General features: G+C 38.7%; 2 protein-coding genes across 3 annotated transcripts in view; one reads left to right on the forward strand and one right to left on the reverse strand.

Moving 5' to 3' along the window:
• Positions 1–1899: 1899 nt before the first annotated feature.
• TRMT44 (tRNA methyltransferase 44 homolog) lies at positions 1900–18650 on the reverse strand. 2 transcript variants are annotated; one of them, XM_050337581.1, is made up of 11 exons: positions 18263–18650; positions 15821–15938; positions 14782–15001; positions 13568–13636; positions 11138–11245; positions 9373–9444; positions 6312–6418; positions 5509–5692; positions 4477–4867; positions 3480–3596; positions 1900–2344 (listed from the first exon to the last, which is right to left on the reverse strand). In XM_050337581.1, the coding sequence occupies exons 1-11, from the start codon at positions 18645–18647 to the stop codon at positions 2112–2114; spliced, it is 2004 nt and encodes a 667-aa protein (XP_050193538.1). In that variant the 5' UTR covers positions 18648–18650; the 3' UTR covers positions 1900–2111. The 2 variants fall into 2 exon arrangements, with proteins under 2 accessions (XP_050193538.1, XP_050193539.1); XM_050337582.1 differs by lacking the exon at positions 18263–18650 and adding an exon at positions 18046–18209.
• The window catches only part of ACOX3 (acyl-CoA oxidase 3, pristanoyl), a 33733-nt gene continuing 32782 nt past the window's right edge, over positions 18613–19563 (forward strand). The window contains exon 1 of the mRNA XM_050337580.1: positions 18613–18756. The gene's annotated coding sequence lies outside the window, so the exon portion shown is untranslated. The remainder of the gene's footprint in view (positions 18757–19563) is intronic.

A 19563-nucleotide genomic window follows, 5' to 3' on the forward strand; every position in this document is an offset into this window, starting at 1 on the left:
TGGAACTGTTTTGAAAAGTGGTTCCAATGTCATATTTAATTTTTCCTCTGCTTTGTCTTGTTATTTCCTTCCTTTCTTCTTCAGGCTCCCTGAGCTCCCACAGAGTTCTCGCATGCCTTATTCACTCTTATCCCTACACCTCTCTGTCCTGCAATCACTTTCTATGTCATTGCTCTCATCTCCACATTTCGTCTTTAGTAACTGTTCATTTTTATATTGCCCTTTCTTTAGGAGGCTTTGAAATCAAAGTCTTGCCTCAGTAGGACAGAGTTCCCACACTATCAGTACACAAACTGGCCCAGAGCCAACACGATTCCTTGTTGCAGAGCTTGTACAGCAGATACTGAATTTTACAAGTACCTAGCACTTGACAGATATGAACTATTATACTAGTTTAATGACTGTCACTGAGTAATAATTAGGATCAATGATAAGTTCACAGAATCACAAAATTATGTTGGAAAAGACCTTTAAGATCATCAAGTCCATGCATTAACCCAGAACTGCCAAGTTCACCACCAAACCAAGTCCTAAGTGCATCATCTACACATCTTTTAAATACCTCAGGGATGGTGGAATGAGCCCACCCTTTCCCTGTGCAGCCTGTTCCAATGTTTGACAAGCCCTTTGCTGAAGAAATTTTTCCTAATATCCAATCTAAACCTCCCATGGTGCAACTTGAGGCCATTCTCTATTATCCTATCCCTTGTTACTTCAGATGAGAGACCAATCCCCACCTGGCTACAACCTCCTTTCAGGTAGTTGTAGAGAGTAATAAGTTTCCTTTCCTCCAGTCTAAAAAACCCCAGCTCCCTCAGCTGCTCCTCATTGGATTTTTTCTCCAGACCCTTCACCAGCTTCATTATCTTTCTCTAGATGTGCATTTAACTTTAAAAATTTAACCTTTTAAAGAAAATAATATTCTACTAAAGAAAATCACAACCTGCTCAGGGTGCCAAGCCATTCCTTTGTCATGTGATAAACAGAAACCTCACCATTCTAATATTATTAAATATATTTTCTACTGCTAGTCCTTACTTTTAAAAAAGAGTAAAAGACTAGGTTGGATGGGGCTTTGAGCAATCTGGTCTAGTGGAAGATGTTCCTGCCCCTAGCAGGGGGTTGGAACTAGACAGTCTTAAAGGTTCCTTCTTACACAAACCATTCTATGAAACTATGAAAGTGTGGCATGCAAAGACCTAAAAACCTACATCTACATCTGAGTCATAAGAAACTCTAAATCCTCCTGTTGAGGAATACATTCAGTGTGGGTAGCTCCCTCTGCAGCTGCAGTACAAGCTGCAGGTTGAGCTCTGGGTGGCAGGAGTTCCAAGGCAAAAGGCTGTGAACTGCCAACCCCTGGCATAACAAAGGGCAGTGGCACTGGCCAGAGGACCAGACACTCAGAGACACAGCAGGAGCCAATGACCCCAAGACTTTCATAGCTCAGACTGTGAGGTTATAAAAGCCCTGGGTCTCCTTTGTTCGGGGACCCTCCTTGGAGGCACCAGCTCAAGCAGTTATTTTGTTATTGCATCAAGATTAAACTATTTTAAGGATTGCAACGTCTGAGACTCTGCTCTGGGAAACCTAAGGTAGAGTCAGTAAGGATACCTGGTGTGACTGACTGTGTGAGTGTGGGGTGTGTAGGGAGATAAGGTGGCTTTGGTCCCAGCTCAGGTGATGTGGGCGTGACTGCCAGAGTGGCTCCTGGATAGTCAGAGAGAAAAGTTTCCTTAACACTCCTTGAAAATGTGGAACAAACTGGCTAATTTTCAGGGTTTGAAAATGCTGCATCACGTGCTTTTGATCTGATTGAGGATCACAAGGAGTTTCCTAGGAAATTAGGTTTTTAAATCTTCTCATTATACAAACGCATGCTAGACAAGCCATGACAAATCCAAATGTAGAGATATCCTTTACTACACCTTTTCCATAAAAAAATAAAGAATTAGAAATATGGGAGAACTTGTAAACCAACTGCAAAATAAGATGCATAGGACCGTGGAAAACCCCTCCATATTGTACAGATCTTCATGCACTACGCAGTCCCAAAGTCCATCCTAGATTCAGGGGTGTACACAAGCTTGAACACAAGTGGCAACATTTTATTACTGTACATGTTTTTTCTTTTTAATTATCTGAGACTGCCTTAGCTCCTCAGTTCCATGAGCATATGGGCAAGATTCAGAAGGCAAAGAACAACCATCAGGATGATGAATGAAAAACCAACAGAGACGTGTTTTAAATGCTTCAGCTGAAAGGCGACGCTTCACTTCAGGTTTAATTTTACTTGATGGTTTCTCTTTTCTCCAGTCACGAATGTGAACTCTCCCATTCAAAACTAAGATTTAAAAACAAACAAAAATATAGCTGTTAATAGACAGCCATGGGAATTAAACTGGAACTTACTTCAGTGACATTTTGTGAATAAAATACACATGTATTCTAAACATTTGCCTATAGGCAGGTAAAACCAAATGAGCCATTCATACAGAAACATAAAGAAGCACACAACAAATCAAGACAATATAGACACAGTATAAAGAAGATTGTTTTCCCTGAGAGATGTTTTACTGTGATGCTGAATAGTTTGAGACACCTTTGTATTGCCTTTGTAGAAGTTTGTTTGTTCATTTTAAATATAGCAGAATCATTTAGACTAAAATCCTCTGAATTCAGATTACAAGTCCTGACAAAGTTTCAACTTCAAGAACTGTAATTCTTCTGGTGTTCAGAACTTTATGACTCTACATTTAAAATGTGACTACCAGCAAAAGTCTTCTACTAATTTCACTACACAGTTCATTGACCCAAAAACACACTGCACCAAAGAGAAGACAAGTCTAATCCTTCAAAGGAATCAATTGCACATTCTCATTGGTTAATAAAGATTCAATGCTTTGTTTTGTTTTTTAAAAATCATTTGCTGTGTTAGAACCATAAACTGCACATACACATACACATACACATACACACTTGTGAACCTTAAGGACTACCACAGGCTATATGAACACATCAAGCTCACAGTTGCAGGTTCTCATGGAGACTAGTTTTATTTCATGTCACCATTTACACTGTGGGGCTTAGTAAGGCCAGGATGTCTCAGTTAAATGCTTCAATGACCATGCTCTGTATTTGATAGCTCCAAAATCATCAATATTTCATAGGAAAAATAAAAATGCTCCAAGTCAAAGAATAGCACCAAATTAGCCACTTTAACAAAAGAGCTGTCTTTTCAGATACAGTTGGTCTAGAATATTTTGTTGATAGATGTCTCACCAATCTCAGTCAAAACAGTTTTACTAATGGTATCTTGGACCAATAGGCACATAAAGAATATTTGGTTTTCCTCAGAGGTACAGAAAGCAGTTAAAAAGCTGCCCCCATAGTAATTTTTCAGTTAAGTTTAGCTGCATAAAGAGGACATAAAATAAATGATTACAGAGAAACAAAACAAATACCCAAAACTTCTTTACCTTCAAACACTTGATGATTGTTCTTGAGTAGTGTCTGCAGGCCTCCATATTCACTCTTTAGCCTTTTTAGTGTCTCTTTATTTAAGTGTCCTGCCACTTCTTTCAGGGAAAGGCTTTCTGCAACAAAAATGGTGTAGACATTAAAAATTTACGTATATAAAATCCTCAGAAAATTTAACTTATATATGGGGTAATGATTACGAGCAGAATGTAAGAATTATCTACCAGTACTGCAGCAATTTTGTTCTCACAATATCGGGTACAATATATACATTTTACATGTATGTTGTCTGTAAAACAGCAGCTTTCATTCTACAGGACTCAAGACAGAATTTCCACAGTAAGACACTTCTAATTTGCCTTGCTTTTTTTACAGTAGCATGTAACCCTCCTCCCAGTAAGCACTGTTTATAGGCATGTAGTTAGAGGAGAGAATAACTCAAAGGATCTCCTGCAAACTTAACGTGACAAACTACAGAAAGGAAATAATTAAAACAGGAAAATGGAAGATGGTAATAGTGTGAACTAACTGAATGCTCACAAAATTAACAGCAACTTCTATTCCTCTTGTTTGTAAGACTAAACTAAGAATTCCTAATCATTGTAACCAAATGGCACTTCAAAGCACTTCTTACACAATTCTTACAGAAATACAGCTAATTATCATATGAATATTCAAAAACTTAATATTCTCCCCAAACAGATGCAGAGTTTTGTTTTGGAAAATGGGGAAGACTTCTGGGGTTTAGTTCGGTGTGTTTCAATAAAAATGGATTCTCTAAACTATTTAAGTGTAAACCAGAATAAAAGCCTCACACCAATTTCAAAATATTCTTCTACGTGCAATAAAACGTAGGAAAAAAGTACCTTTGATTGCTACTGTACTGTTTTTTGTATTTCCTAAAATCTATTTCACTTACTGAATTTACAAATGTGAATTTATTGGAAAAGACATGTTCCACCAGCAAAAGGTAGTGTAAAAGAAAGACAACCTCACCTCCTTGATTCCAGGAATTCATATTTCCACCCTGCATATTTGAACATGATTTTGGGGGGGCTGCATTTAACAGCAAGTTTGCCACATTGAGAACCACTTCATCTACAAACTCCCGAGGGAGGGAAGCACAGTTTCTGATTTGTTCCACTTTTTCTCTGGGTTGAAATCCAGGCATCCAAGTCGTACCAGCTGTCTCAGTCTCATCTTCAGGAAGTTCTGAGCCTGTTTCTTCACATACACCATCAAAGTGATCCTTATGATTAAATCCAACTCTTCTGTCACATGTGATCCCAGCACAGGTCCGACGATTATTAATAAACTGTGATATCTGCTTGTCAATCAGAGCAGATTCTGTAGGTGGATAGGTCCTATTTTTTCCAATCAGACTTACCTATTTTAGTAGAAAAAGGTAAATCACTATTTACACAGAGTCCCAAACTTACACACAGCCCCCCAACCTCCTTATGTTTCTGCAGGTTTCTCACTGCCTACAGGAGATACCAATACAAAGTTCATTAACATCTGAGGCACTTTTAATTCTAGATTTTAAATACTGGTGCCAAGGAAAAAAATACAGTAAACAAATCAAAATCAATCAAGCTATACAATCACAGAGCAAAAGCAATTTTTCTGACCCTCGGATTTTTTACTATGTTAAAGCTGGACACCTCTTCCTGTCTGAGAACATTTCACTTTGAATTTCACTGGACACGAAAAACTGCAAAATTAAGTACAAATAAATAAGACAGGCAGGTTTAAGTTTTCCATCCTATATAGTGGCATAAGAAAAAACCATGAAACCTTCCATTCCTTCTCATTTTTAGGATTGTACCTATGAGAGCAGAATACCCAAGAAAACAGGGAGTATTTTCAGTGTCTCTTCAGAGCATATTATATCAAGTAATGCAGCTGACTACAGTCTGATCTTACAATAACAATGAACAAACATCCACATGCTTCAAACAGCCATCAAATTTAAAAAAAAAAAAAAAGGAAAAAAAAAAGGCAAAGCTCTACACAGTCCAGAATTACCCTTTTTGTTGATGGAATTCTAAGGCAATCTTCTTCTACATGAAAGCCACATACAACTCCCACTTGGGCAACAAAATCTATATACTCTCTGTACTGAGTTTTCTTGCTTTGCCTTCGGCTGTATTTTCCATGGAAATCAAAGAAACAACATGGCAGCACAAAGTAGCAACATGAATAGGAAGACCTACAAGGCAGATAAAAAACTGCTGACGTTATTTCAGAAAATACAAAAATTTAACAAATAAACTATCAGATAAAAGCAATATTTTAAATTTTTATTAAGTGACAGAGTTTCATGCAATAATACTTATAACTTCCTCTTCCAGTAGATCTATTAGTTTAATCAAAAATACTATTTCATGAAGTATTTGCTGATGTAAATTACCATGCCAGTTTGGTTTGCAGAACTAAACCTCTAGATAGTAAACTACTGCTGCTAGTTGTAAAGAGAGCAACAGTTCAAGGGAAGGCAGAACTATAAGCTCTTGTTTACAAAAAAAAATCACAAAACCAACAAAAACCAAAAGATTCACACACATGAAGTTTCTGAACTTCAAAAACAAAATGCTGCACTAAATTCTATGAGAAAGTAAATATTGCTTCTCCATAGGAAGAGAAACACTCTGTAAAAATAATAAATTGGCATCAAAAGAAGTGAGTCTTGCAAGGACAACAGGTGTGGCAGCAAAAGTGACAGCTTTTACCAAGCCCACACAGGTAATTATGGGGGGGTTGTTTGTTTTCTTTTGCTTGTTTGGGTTTTTTAAATTTCTTCCCTCTCACTCCCCTCCCTCCACAAATACCTCGCTGCAATTACAGGTATCCATGGTGTTAATTCATCTGAATGGTTCCCTATGAGCCAGTCAGTATCTGGAAAGAGATGACTATCACCTGGCATGATTGTAGATTCCTAAAACACAAAACAACACATTAAGTGAATTCTATTACAGGTTTCTTTAAGGCATTTTATTTGTTAGTAAAGCGCTAAGCAACAATATAAAACACCAGCTGACAAATACAAGGTGAACGAGAATCACAGGCACCACCATTTTCCTCAATATGAATTTTTGCTAGGTAGTAATTTTTTATAGCTACACAGAAGTAATTTAGCAACAAATACCCACAAAAATACCCACATTGGTCAGAAAAGGAGTGGAATAACAACTATGATTAAGATACATGTCATCCTACATATCCATAAACAGGTATCGTACACTGGATTACAACAATCTCCTGTTACATGTACATCTGGACTCAATTTTTCAGGAAGTCACTTAATTTCCTATGTTTACAGTCCCTAGGACTCACACAGCAATTAATCAGAACACAGCTTCACTGTTACCTTCTCTTTCACAGATGTTTCCCTAATCAAATCCTAACATACAGAACACCACTCTTCACATGCTTTCACTTAAAATAAACCTAATCCAGCCTAACACTTTCTCCCCTTGTTTATGTTGCCATTCCACTCCCTTCAAGTTGTGTCAAGACCACCTTATGATACATGTTAAAACAGGAGCAAAACCAGGAAACGACAGGTTACAAAAAGAATGCTTCTTTGGTGACCTTTGGAATAGCGTTTTGCCTAATGGAAATTCGATATATATGAATTGAGAAGACAATACCAAAGAAGTCTTCCCACAACAGTACTGACCCACACAATAATCTCAAGAATATCCTATCCTGAAATTCTTAAAAAAGCCCCCCCCCTAAAAAAAAGGCCCACAAACAATAACAAACTCCCCCCCCTAAAAAAACCAAATAGGATGAATTCTTTGTACAGGTTAAATTTCAAAAGTTCTAGAGTGCCTTTAATGTTTGTGCCTCACAAACACATTTTCTCACCTTGAACTGACTTCGGTAAAGAAAGTACTTGAAGTTATTAATACCATGGAAGTACACACTCTTGCCTGAAAACATGTATGAATCTTAAAAGAACTATTGGGCAGATTTGAAAAGAGTTTTAGATTTGAATTTCCACGGACCTTCAGGAAAAGTTCTGAAAATGATGTTTATACTCTCTTTTTATATAGAAAATGTATGCTTTACAAGCTTAAAATTCACATGTATATGCAAAGTAGTATCTGCATACAAATTTGAAAAAAAAACCCCAAACAAAAAACAAACCCAAACCTCTTATTAAGGAATTTCAGACTATCTCCGGTTACGTTCCAATTCCCTCTCAAGGATCAATATGGTGTTTATTGTTCACTTTAAAAACTACATCTCTGACCATTTTTAGTTATGTATATACATTTCTAGATAATGAATGTAACAAGTTTCTCTTCGGCAGGTTACTAGACCAAGTCTTGGGCAAGTGTTTTCTTAAGGTTGATTGAACAAATTACTCATACTTTACATTTCAGTTTTGATCACTCAATTTAGGCACAGCATGAATTATCAGCGCCACACTCCACATTTTTGACAGTCACCCATAATCAAATTTGTATTCAGCATAACTGACAGCAGTTTGGCAATACAGAGTGACACCTGTTACATTCCTTTATATTGCTAGTTCTGTACTAAATGTCACAGATGGTAATATCCATCCTGCAACTCATGCTTTAAGTAAAGATCAAAATGAAATAAGCTTCAAGGTAACAACAGGTTGCGAGCAGGTGCTTTCTCCTTCTGCAGCTCCTATGGCTACAGGAGCCTTGCAAAATGTTTTCACCCTTCCTACTCACTGTATAACTCCTTCCATCACAAATCAGCACTTTCCTCACACACACATTTTTGATATTTTTACAGTTTCTTTGTTTCTGTCTGAGCAGGAAAAGGAACATGTAACACAGGAAAAGAGAAGACCCTGTTTGGCATTGTCAGATGTGACTTAATGTAGTGCAACAGGTATGAAGGAGCTCTGCAGCTTGATGTTTTGGATTGTTTCTTGAAGCATTTCAGTAAAATCTGTTTGCAGACTGCAGCAAAAGAATATGGCATTTTTGGCAATCTGTACCCAAAATGGCAGAGTGGCAAAGAGAAGGCCACACAAAATACTGCGAAAGCTTTATCTCCCATCTGTGAAAACTGCTGCTCTTTTGTTGATTTAGTGTAAGTTGTCAGCATCCAAAGTTATGTCAAATTAACTTTAAACGAAACTATTAGAGAATAACTGCAGGTGGGGAATTAGTTTACTGTATTGGAAGCTGACAATTTTTGAGAGAACACAGTGAGAAACTTTGGAGTTTAGAGAACAAGACAATCAGGAACATCTCACGTCCAAAGGCAAACTGTTCCTTAAACCACACTTTAGTGATGTCAGACCAAGAATGCCTGGAGTCAAAGTGAATGTTCCTGTGCTCAAATTGTTCTATTCTCATAAAAATGCTAATACGGAACTTGAAATATAATCCCTCTTTCGGACTCATTTTCCTGTTCACTTTTGAAGGCTTTTATATTGGCTCCTTTGAGGTTCGACAACAAATTTGTCACCAAACCAGCACACAGCACTGGAAGGTCATCACTTTCAAGAAAAAGACACTCATAATTTTGGATATTACTATCTTTTATGAGCTGCAGTGGTGCAAATAAAGCTGCTTAATATTGATCTTCCAGTAAAATCAAATGCATGTTTCATAGTGTGCATGTCTGTACACGCAGTAAGAAATCATGTTAGTCTTCCTGGCTGAAAAATAAGCAAGCTGCAAATATGCAAGGGTACGACACAGTATTGCTCTCATAATTCCCTTTAGAACTTACTTCACAGACCCTCTGGATGGCATCATACCAAACCATTGGGCCACTTCAGACAACTGGTTGTAACCCAATATGCTTCATTACACTTGCATCAATACAACCTGAAGCAATGAACAAAACAATAAATTTACAAAACAGTAAGACTGACATACATTTGCATAATACCTCTAAATGAGTTCCTGGTCCATACATGTCCCATATTTTTCTTCTCCTCACGTCAATTCCTCTACCTGAATGCTGAAATATTTGAACAGCAAAAAGTGTCATTTTAAGTACTACTTTTAGCAGAAATTGTCAAACTAAATGTACATATTAACAGTGATTATTTCATCCATGATAAAATTTAAGACACAAAACGAAACACTGCTTCACCATTTCAGGCAGAAGCTGAATACTTTTAATCCCTTCTTTCCCTTTGAAATATAAAGGGAATTACTTGGAAACCTTAAGAATATATCTCGTTAAAAAATTTTCCCAGAGCACACCTACTGAGACTGCTCTTGAAAATCTGGATCTCTACAAATGTAGAAGCAGAGCTATCATTTTTTGTTTGTTTCTAAAATATCAAAATCTTTCATAAGGTGAGTACGACTGTAGCTCCCACAGGGCTCAGAGAAGAGTGCTAATCTAAGCAGTCCTTAGCGGAGAACCACCTTTCAACCACTGAAGTCCGAACACATTTTTTTCCTGTGTGAATTGAAGGGAAGAGGAAATAGACTGGAAACTAAAGCAAGAAATGAAGAATGTGTAAGTATTTGAACTTCAAGAACCTTGTGCAGAACTAACCAAAATCAATTTCTAAAAAAGTCTCATAAAACTCTCACACATGATTTTTTTGAGTCAGTGTTTGTCACCACTCCAGCAGTGATGACCTAAGGATGAATGGAAAGAAACATTTACAGGGAAAATAGCATCTTGCAATAGACAAAATTTTTCTGGCCACACAATAGAAAGCTTGTGTTAGGAGAACTTGGGCGAATTTTTCCTGCCAATGACATCTATTGATCTAACAGCAGATATTAATCTCCTCTACAAAGTTTATCACATTCTCCCAAAAGTGGAAAATGGAAGTCTCTGAAACAGACAGATCCAACTTCACTGGGTTTTAAGTGTCATTGACCTTTTTCTGTTGTTGTGTCAGAAACTATGCATCAAGAAACTATGGTGTTGCCACATTTTCATTCCCAAAAGCACAGTATGTTGTTGGGCATTTTCAAATAACAGATCTCAGGATTGTTTTTAAAGATACCAGAAAACATTGTCAGGACACCACAAGTAGAATTCAATTCAAAAATAAGTTCATGAACACCATGTTGTGAGAAAGAATCTCCATGTCAAGATTCCACATTACTTTTTACTTTTTTCTATAATGGCCAGTCTTCGTGAGCGAAGATCCGGGGAAGGTCTTTACACCTTCCAGCCTGCGCATTGGATTTTTTAGGTGAGACACAGTGTGCGCGGAACTGAGCCCACCCTTTAATCCTAAGGTTCATCTGCCGGGGCCAAGCGAGCTTGGACGGTGGCAGCGAGGTCCTTAGGACGTAGATGGGTTGCCTTTAAGGGCTAACGAGCCCCACCTGCCCAGGAGTGGCCCTGACCGGGAATCGAACCCGGGCCTGGGCGGTGACAGCGCGGCGCCCTTACCACTAGACCACCAGGGGCTCCATTTTTAATTTCCCTGTTACTTTCTTACCTCAGAAATAATAGCCTCTATTTGACATGAAATGTACTAGTAAACACAGATATATAAAAGAAAGGTTTCTAAAGCTCTGCTAGGATTTTGTCTTGGTAACTGGAGTGACAAAATCCCATTTTAGTGAGATGAATTGATTGTATTTTGGCTACTTGTATGCAAGACAAAAGGAAAGCATAACAAGAATATTGACTATCTCCAGTTTTTAATCATTATTTTAAGAAGCATTCTATTTACCCCTTCATTGTTTAGAATGTGAACCAGTAGACCATTTCCACATCCAAGATCTACAAACATCTGTTTCTTAGTTAATCCTTTTTCCTTTCTTTCTTCTTCCCAAAGAACCTAAGGCAAGAGAAAAAACACATTTTTGACTTCTGCTCTCAAGTTTCCCTGTAAAAAAGAAGCAAAGGTTGTTGGAAGTTAAAGGAGAAAGCTGGGAATAGAGATGTGACAGAAAATATTCCCTGTACTCACAGATAAAATAACTTTTGAGGGGAAAAAAAAAAAAACAGAACAGAAAAACACTGAAACTCTTTATGGAAAGGGGCAAGAATTATGTTGCAAAATATCAGTTTCTAAGTGCTAAGCAAATCCTCCACTCCCTCCTGAGTCACTAGAAGTTGAAATTAATCAGGGCTATACAATCTGGATCAGAATGAGCATAAACGTAAAGTAAATCGTTAAAACAGTGGGTGCAAGAGAAGAACAGTGAAAAGCAAAGAAAGTACCAAGTGAATTTCAACAATATCTCTGCAAGTAACACTCTGGAGGCGTTTATATCCACTGTATTTGTGGTGGCAGAGCTGAAAATAACCAAAGTGTTCTTTGTAATCAGTAGGCAATAGATATATACTGGCAAATGTAACATCCCTTTCTACTAAACAAAGCAACAGTGTTACTGAGCAAGTTAGTGCCCCAAATTCTGCATCAGCTAAAGGGACCCCAAAGCTTTCACCCAAATTACAAATTACATACCTATGTAAAAGTAGTTACTTTTACATAGGTATGTAATTTGTAATTAACAATTAGACATTTCTCTGCAGAACACGGATTAATCTCTATCACTGTCAAACTTTTTCCTTCAATGAGAAGTTACGGAGCACACATTCATCAACTCTGCACTCTCATTATTCACTATGACTAACAAAAATCTCCAAGAATATTTAACTATGAAAATTAATATTTGTAACATTGTCTCTTGTGAATATATCCATTTTGCCAGAGGGAAAGAAGATGAAGATAATCCATGAGATTATCAAGCTATGTCTATGTTTTTAAATTTACCAGTCATTGCACTTTGGCACTTTAGGCAGTATCCCAGAAACCCCTAATCATCTCCAACTAGATCATACCTATCCTTTCCCAATACAAACTGAACAGCTACTGCTTTGGCCATAGTCCTAGATACAGGTGATTGCAGAGTAAAATGAGGTCACATGTAGACCTCACATGTTAAATCCATAACAACTTAACACTGGACCTACTTTCAAGCCCTACTTTCAACCAACTACTCTCAACCACTTGTTTAATGTACTTCTAAATAACCATAGCTGGGTTGGAAAGGACCTCTGAGATCATCAAATCCAACCCTAGATCCACTACCACTGTGGTTACTAGACAATGACACTCAGTGCCACATCCAGTCTCATCTTAAAAACCTCCAGAGACAGAGAATCCACCACTTCCCTGGGCAGCCCATTCCAATGAGTTATTCTATAACATCGTGTAGATACCTGAACATTTTGGAAGGAGGTTAAGTTATTAATACCATAGTTTAAGTTTTCATTTATATAAACTGTATATTGGATGAATTTAAGAACTTTTTAAAAACTACTACTACAACAGCTAACACACATTGTCACTGCAAACCAACATTCACGTGCATAAAAATGCTATCACTACAGAATTTCCTTGTGGCTACAATTATATTCCTAATTTTTGACATCTAATATTAACACAGCGGTAAAAACGGTAAAGGTGAGTCTATTACATAGTTCTTTCCACAAGCCAGTATCTAAGGCTCTAAGGGGTTAAACAGTCAATTATAAAAGTTAATTAGCCTTCAGTAAGTTCTGTAAGTGATCTAACTTACTTACAAATACTATTTAAATAGATGCCAGAGGTAGAGTTCAAGGTAGACATGCTCTTACCACACTCTGGATGGCAGTCAAAAATATTTATGTGCCTACATAGTGACCCTTTTGATGCTTTTATAAAACTGAAGTTTCTAGTGACTGCAGGTGGCAGAATTTTCACAGAATCTAAGTATGTAGGTGTCTTAGAAAACTGCACCAAGCATTCCCAGCATCTACAGTTGGACATGGTAGAAGATGTGATTTGATCTAAAATTTTATCAGGGAAAGGCATAGCAGTGAAAAGCCTTTAGCATAAAATTAACAAGTGATAGAAAAACATATAAAATAATCACTGCTGATCTCCAGTTGGTCCAACAAACCACTTCTACATCAATGCTTTTCATTTTATCACTTAGAAATAAATACATCGTGTCTGTGTAGATCATCAATTTCCCGTGACAGAAGATGGCAAATCTTTACCATATCTTTACAAAGAAATTGTTTCCTTATAAACTGATTTTCTTTAGAGAGGTTCTATTATTAGGAAATAGGACCTTATAGAATACTATTAGGCAAAGCGATTCCTTACCAGCAAGTAAGAGGCAATGGCAACATCTTCATAAACAAATTTTTCAGGATCTGTCACTTCAGGCCACACCTTCAGGAAAAAAAATAGAGAAAAAAAATGAAGAAAATTTATTTTCTGCATCATCTGAAATAATTAAAAAAAGTGCTCAGTTACAGGAATCTGGATACTCATGCACTCCTCCACTTCAATAGGTTTCTGCACCTTATGAATTTTATATTTTAACCTCATTAAAAATATACACAAAGAATGTAAATAAAGACTGACTGATTTTGTGAGTCACATGGAAGAATGATGGTGTAAAGAATGTTCTCATCCAAACAATCAAGTTTATAAGAACATTATGGCTCCATATGTGCAGGTCACAAGTAAACTGCTGCATCTGTTCTGTAATAGATTATGTATGTTCTGCTCAACTCTCTCAGGAGAAAAATGCTCATATTTTTCCTATGCAACACTGTTAACATGAATATTTATAGATTTCTTTTCACAATGTAACAGACATAGAATTATCCTGGCACAAAGAATCAAAATCTGAAGTAGGAAGTCAGAAAACTCAAGTATTATCCCCAGGTATTATTTTCTAAATGAGGAATTGAGACAAAGACTAAAATGCTCAACTCTACACTAATTCTACTGCAGATCTAAAGCTTGAACCACTGCCTTACCCAAAAGACCAATTCTCCTCCCAAGTATATCTCTCTGTTAGTACAGAAGTATCAACAGCAAAACCTTCCAACATTTTCATAATACATTTTACAAAGCACATATATAACATACTAAAATCTCCTGCAAATTTCAGAAGAGTAATAGGAAAATAAACCTTCTTGCTAACCAGTGCTGCTTACAGTCTTTCAGGTTTTGGAGAAGCAAGCGTTTTATTTGTGCCTTCTAATGTGGATGACTTAGTATTTATTCCATTGACCTGCTGCTTACTTTTTAAAACAAGAGATACATTCTCAAAAACATTTAACTACTCCAAATATATATTGTAAATTTATCTCTAAATCTTGCTTTTCAAGTTCTTCTAAATACTGAATTTTTTTCTCAATATGCACCAAAAAAAACACCCCCAAAACATGAAACCAAAGAATATATGTTTCAATACAATTGCTTCTCTTATTAAAAGAAAAAAAAAAAAAAAAGGCATCTTCACTACACAAACAATGAAAAAAGTTATGAAAAGATATTGTTACTCTATGTTTTGCCAAACTTACCTTTACCATTTCTTTGTATTTTTCTTTGAGGTCTTGATACACTTTGCTGTACTTTGCAATGGAAATGAGTGAGAGTGTACTTTTAAACTCACTGGTCTTTTGCTCCACAGACCATTTAGCCAGTTTGGACAAAAGTTCATTTCCAAGCCATGCTAGTTTGGGGTATACAATTCCATCTGAAAACCAATCCTCTGGAAATGGAGCTACAACAGACACAGACCTTTAAAACAAACAAACAAACAAACAAAACAAACAAACAATTTTTAATAAATACAGTATATTTCATTATTTCAGCTACACCAAAAAGGGAGAAAATGATTAAGTGGAGAAAACTGGTAGATCAGAGATATAAAACTAGGCAGGAGAATATGGAAATATGTAATATACAAAACCTAAAGGAAAATAAAACTATGAGGTTTCTGAATAAAGGGTTAACAGTCTCCCCTGAATTTTGTTAGCTCATTATCTGTCAATTCAAACACTGTACATGAGAGTCCATGCTGCATTTAACACTATGAATCAGGACTCGCATATGATGAACAAACAGATTTAACAAGATAGCCATACACTAAATAGCAAAAGTCAGTTTAAAAAATTCATGAAAAAAAAGAAGGAAAATTTTGAAGAAAAATATATCCGTTGGCACAATCCATTATTTCATCTTCTCTAACTTTATTCAGGTCTCATTAGAGCTACATCCTCAGATGCTCAGGACCAAGCTGCCATGTCACCTTTCAGTGACTGAAGCCCTGACCTTTTTCACAGGCATAGTTAGTTCCTCATGATCAAAATAGGTATATTCTTTTCTAGACCACACAGTTACAGTCAATGTACACATTCAAAGTTGACACAGCTTTGTGTTACTTTAGGTATTGTGGATGTTTCTTTTTACAGAACACTATGCACTCCGATCACAACACTACTGTAATTTATTTATCAAGCAGGAAATTATAAAAACCAAATTGCCTATGTACCAATACTAAGCCATTAGGTAACTCTTGCAATAACTCACTGTTTGCTTCCCACCTCAGTTACTTACCATTCCTCATCTTTTATGTGTCTAAGTTGAATTTGATAAATATTGCACTTTTTAATCAGGCATTTTCCTTCACTGTTTTCCTCCAAAGGCAGAAAGGTCACAGTTCCATTGTAAACATCTGAAAAGATATGCAAACAGGGGTATATTATTACATCCTGGTTAGCACCAAAATGAACTTTTGTCTCCTTACTATGTTAAATGCAAACAAGTGAGATCTAGGAAACACAGGAAGAATCTCAATGCTAAGAACAAATCTGTTTCTCAGTGTGCCTGACATCCAAAAACTGGATGGTTTGAATTCTCAAAATTTAGCATTCTGTTGCATGATATTTTCAAAATACTGGAGGGCCGTCTGGTAAGAATATTCATTTTATTTTAACCTAACTATTTTAATATAGTAAAAGCTAGTCAATGAAACTTTTCTAGCACAAAACTGGTGCTTTCCCATATGCCACAGTAAATCTGAGATCCAGGGAAGCACATTCCAATTAAACAGAGACTTACATATCACCCCAGTATTAGATAAACAATTGGTGCAATATTAAAAAGTAATCACTACTATTATAAATATCTATCAATTTTGCCATGTGGAAACACAGGATCTATTATATAATTACAATTAAGCAGAGGTGCCTTTCCCTTTTGGCATCAGGCAGCTTTCCCAATCTGAGTTCCTAGACTAAGCACTGTGAAAAAAACACATTATCTATCCCTAAATTAGTAACTCATAACTCGGAAGGAAGACTGCCTGGGAAGAACTGCTTTTACATTACAGTGCACGTATGATGTTACTACACTGAGTGATGCTCAGCAACCACACTACCGATGGATTCCAAACCCTAGAGATTTTGAAAGAGTGAATCTAAAAGCATTCATTATATTCCATATGTCTTACAGTGTGTATGCACTATTGCTTTATAAACTAGTTCCAAAAATCTTTTTAGCTATTGTTTATGCAGGGTGATTTCCTCTGAATAACTTATTAAGTTCTCAGTTTTTCAAATGGTTTTTCAGTTACTATCAAAACAAACATTCCAGCAACTACAAATATTATATTGGCTACAAAATCAATTTTCAATGGGCTCCAAAATTTTCTGAGTGAGACAAGAAACAATAATTATCAATAGAGGAAACATTAAGTCTTGCTATCTTGTCTCATCTTTAGTAATCCCATCCCTGATGTGTTTTCATTTTAAACATATTAATTAAAAAAAAAACCTTACAGATATGCTCTCTAGACAGAGCTCAGGAACACCTTCTCTTAACATCAAATTAAAAATTAAAACCTCAACACAGACTTCTTCATTTGTCAGTTTTTTTAAGGTAGCAGATTAAGAAACACGGGCCACAAGAGCATCCAAAGTCAGCTGTCACCCATAAATGACCATAGGTCTTTCTGAACTGGATATTTAAATTTTTCTGGAATTCTGATTCTTTTCAGAACATTACTACTAAAATTTAATCCATATCAACATATTTAATCCATATAAATTTTTCCAAAGTTTATCTTAAAAGAGTTATCAACCTTTAAAACTTTGTTTACATTAATAGGATTTACTCCAGCATAGTACTGTCAAACAGTGTAAAAACAAAACAAAGGGAAAAAAACCAACACACCGACAAGTCCAGCTACATTTTTAAGCAACACTAAACAACAAGAAAGTCGATACAAACAATTCAACTTGGCCAGGCAGGTGACAGCTGCCTGATCTACTCAGTAACAAGGCTAGTGAAGGGACTCGAGCACAAGTCCTATGGGGAGAGGCTGATGGAACTGGGGTTGTTTAATCTGGAGGAGGCTCAGGGAGGCCTCATCACTCTACAACTACCTGAGAGGAGGTTGTAGCCAGGTGGGGGTCGGTCTCTTCTCCCAGGCAACCAGCAGTAGGACAAGAGGGCACGATCTTAAGCTCTGCCAGGGGAGGTTTAAGTTGGATATTAGAAAGAAATTTTTTACAGAGAGAGTAATCAGACACTGGAACGGGCTGCCCAGGGAGGTGGTGGGTTCAACGTCCCTGGGGGATTTTAAAATGAGGCTGGATGTGACACTTAGTGCCATGGTCTAGTAACCACAGCAGTGTTGGATCAAGGGTTGGACTTGATGATCTCTGAGGTCTATTCCAACCCGGCTGATTCTGTGATTAATTTTGCAACACTATCATCAGTCCTTACAAGCCGGTAATTAGGTCTGCACTACAAGCAGCGTTTGTGTGTGTGCAGCTTACTCATGACAGGAGCTCCAGAGTCCTGCAGGTGCTCGACCCCTGTTAATTTGCGTTTCGAACTGCTGCCTCTTCCCAGTATAACAACAAAAGATAAAAACAGAAGATAAAGGAGGAAAAAAAGCAGTATTTATCCCATCTGTCAGACGATCTCTGACGGGACAGGTCTGCGGCAGCCTCAGCCCCAGCACCCCGCCCCTCAGCGCCGGGCTCCGCTCACCTTGGACCACCAGCTCCCGGGCCGGCGGGGCGGGCGGGCTCGCCCGGGGCAGCAGCGTCCTCAGCACGGCTCGGAGCTCGCCCGGCCCGCTCCACGGCCTGAGGGGCGGCGGCAGACACAGCTGGCCCCGTACCTCCCTCCACAGCCGGCCCAGCTCCGCGGCCCCCCCTCGCCCTTCCTGCCCACCGCCCACGGCGGCGAGGGACGGAGGTGCCTGCGCGCCCTCCCCGAGCGGCACCGCGCCCTCCGCCTCCACGGCGGCTCCGCACAGCCGCCTGTTCGCCACCTGCGGCTTCTCCAGCCACACGCGCACGGCCGCCCAGAAGCCGCGGGGCAGCGCGGCCCCGCTGGGGTCCCTCACGGCCGCCGTGCCCACCACCGCCATCGACCACCATCCACCGCCCGCCGCCGCCGCCGCGCCGCGGCAGGAGGAGGCGGAGCGCGTCGCAGGCTGCTCCCGTCAGTTCCCGAGGCGGGGACGGCGGCGGTCCCAGGTATGTAGCTCACCCCGGGCTGTGGGTTTGAGGCGCCGAGCGCCGTGAGGGGCGCGGGGAGAGGCCCCGCTGCGGCTGGAAACACGCGGAGCCCTGAGCTCCCGGCAGCGAGCGAGGCTGGAGGGTCGTCGCTGCATTCGTAGCACTGTTTGGGGAAGGTCTGTGTCGCTGTCGCAGCCTTCTGAGAGCGGACTCCTGACCGGGAACTCTGACAGTCCCGGCTGTCCGTCTCTTCAAGGAAAGGTCTTGATACATTTTGTGTACTTTTCGTACACAAAACATAGTCTATTTCTGCTTCCTCTGAGCAGAAGCGAGGCCCTGCGGTCAGTTCAGGCAGTTCACGTAGCGGCTGTGCAGTGAACCCTCAAAGGGCTCCCGCAGAACTGGTTCGTGCCCTGCCTTTTCCCTCCCCGGGGTTGTTCTCCTCTGGGCGACTGCCCTCAGCAGTTCACTCGGAAATGCAGAGCCGCTATAAAATAAAATAAAACAGACACTGCTTATGTCGTTTCATAGAATAAGGGTACAGCGTCATTAATCTTGACACTACCAAGTGTCTGAGCTGTGTCGTTGTTACACAAGATTAATCGGCGATAGTGCCCTGCGAACTGACGTTTCCCCTCGTGGTTTGTGACCCGCTGTTGCTGTCCGGTCATGAATTGGAATAACCAGCAGGAGCACTTTCCGCAGGAAAAGTTTGCCAACTCAGCATTTCGCGGTGAAACCGCAGCAGCTCTTGGCAAATTGAAAATAAGGTGGTTTTTACTGCCAGCTTCACACGCATTTCGACACGTGAGGACAAGGCTGAAA

This window comes from Myiozetetes cayanensis, unplaced genomic scaffold (genome assembly GCF_022539395.1).
Source record: "Myiozetetes cayanensis isolate MyiCay16 unplaced genomic scaffold, myiCay2020 scf7, whole genome shotgun sequence".
Lineage (NCBI taxonomy): Eukaryota > Metazoa > Chordata > Aves > Passeriformes > Tyrannidae > Myiozetetes > Myiozetetes cayanensis.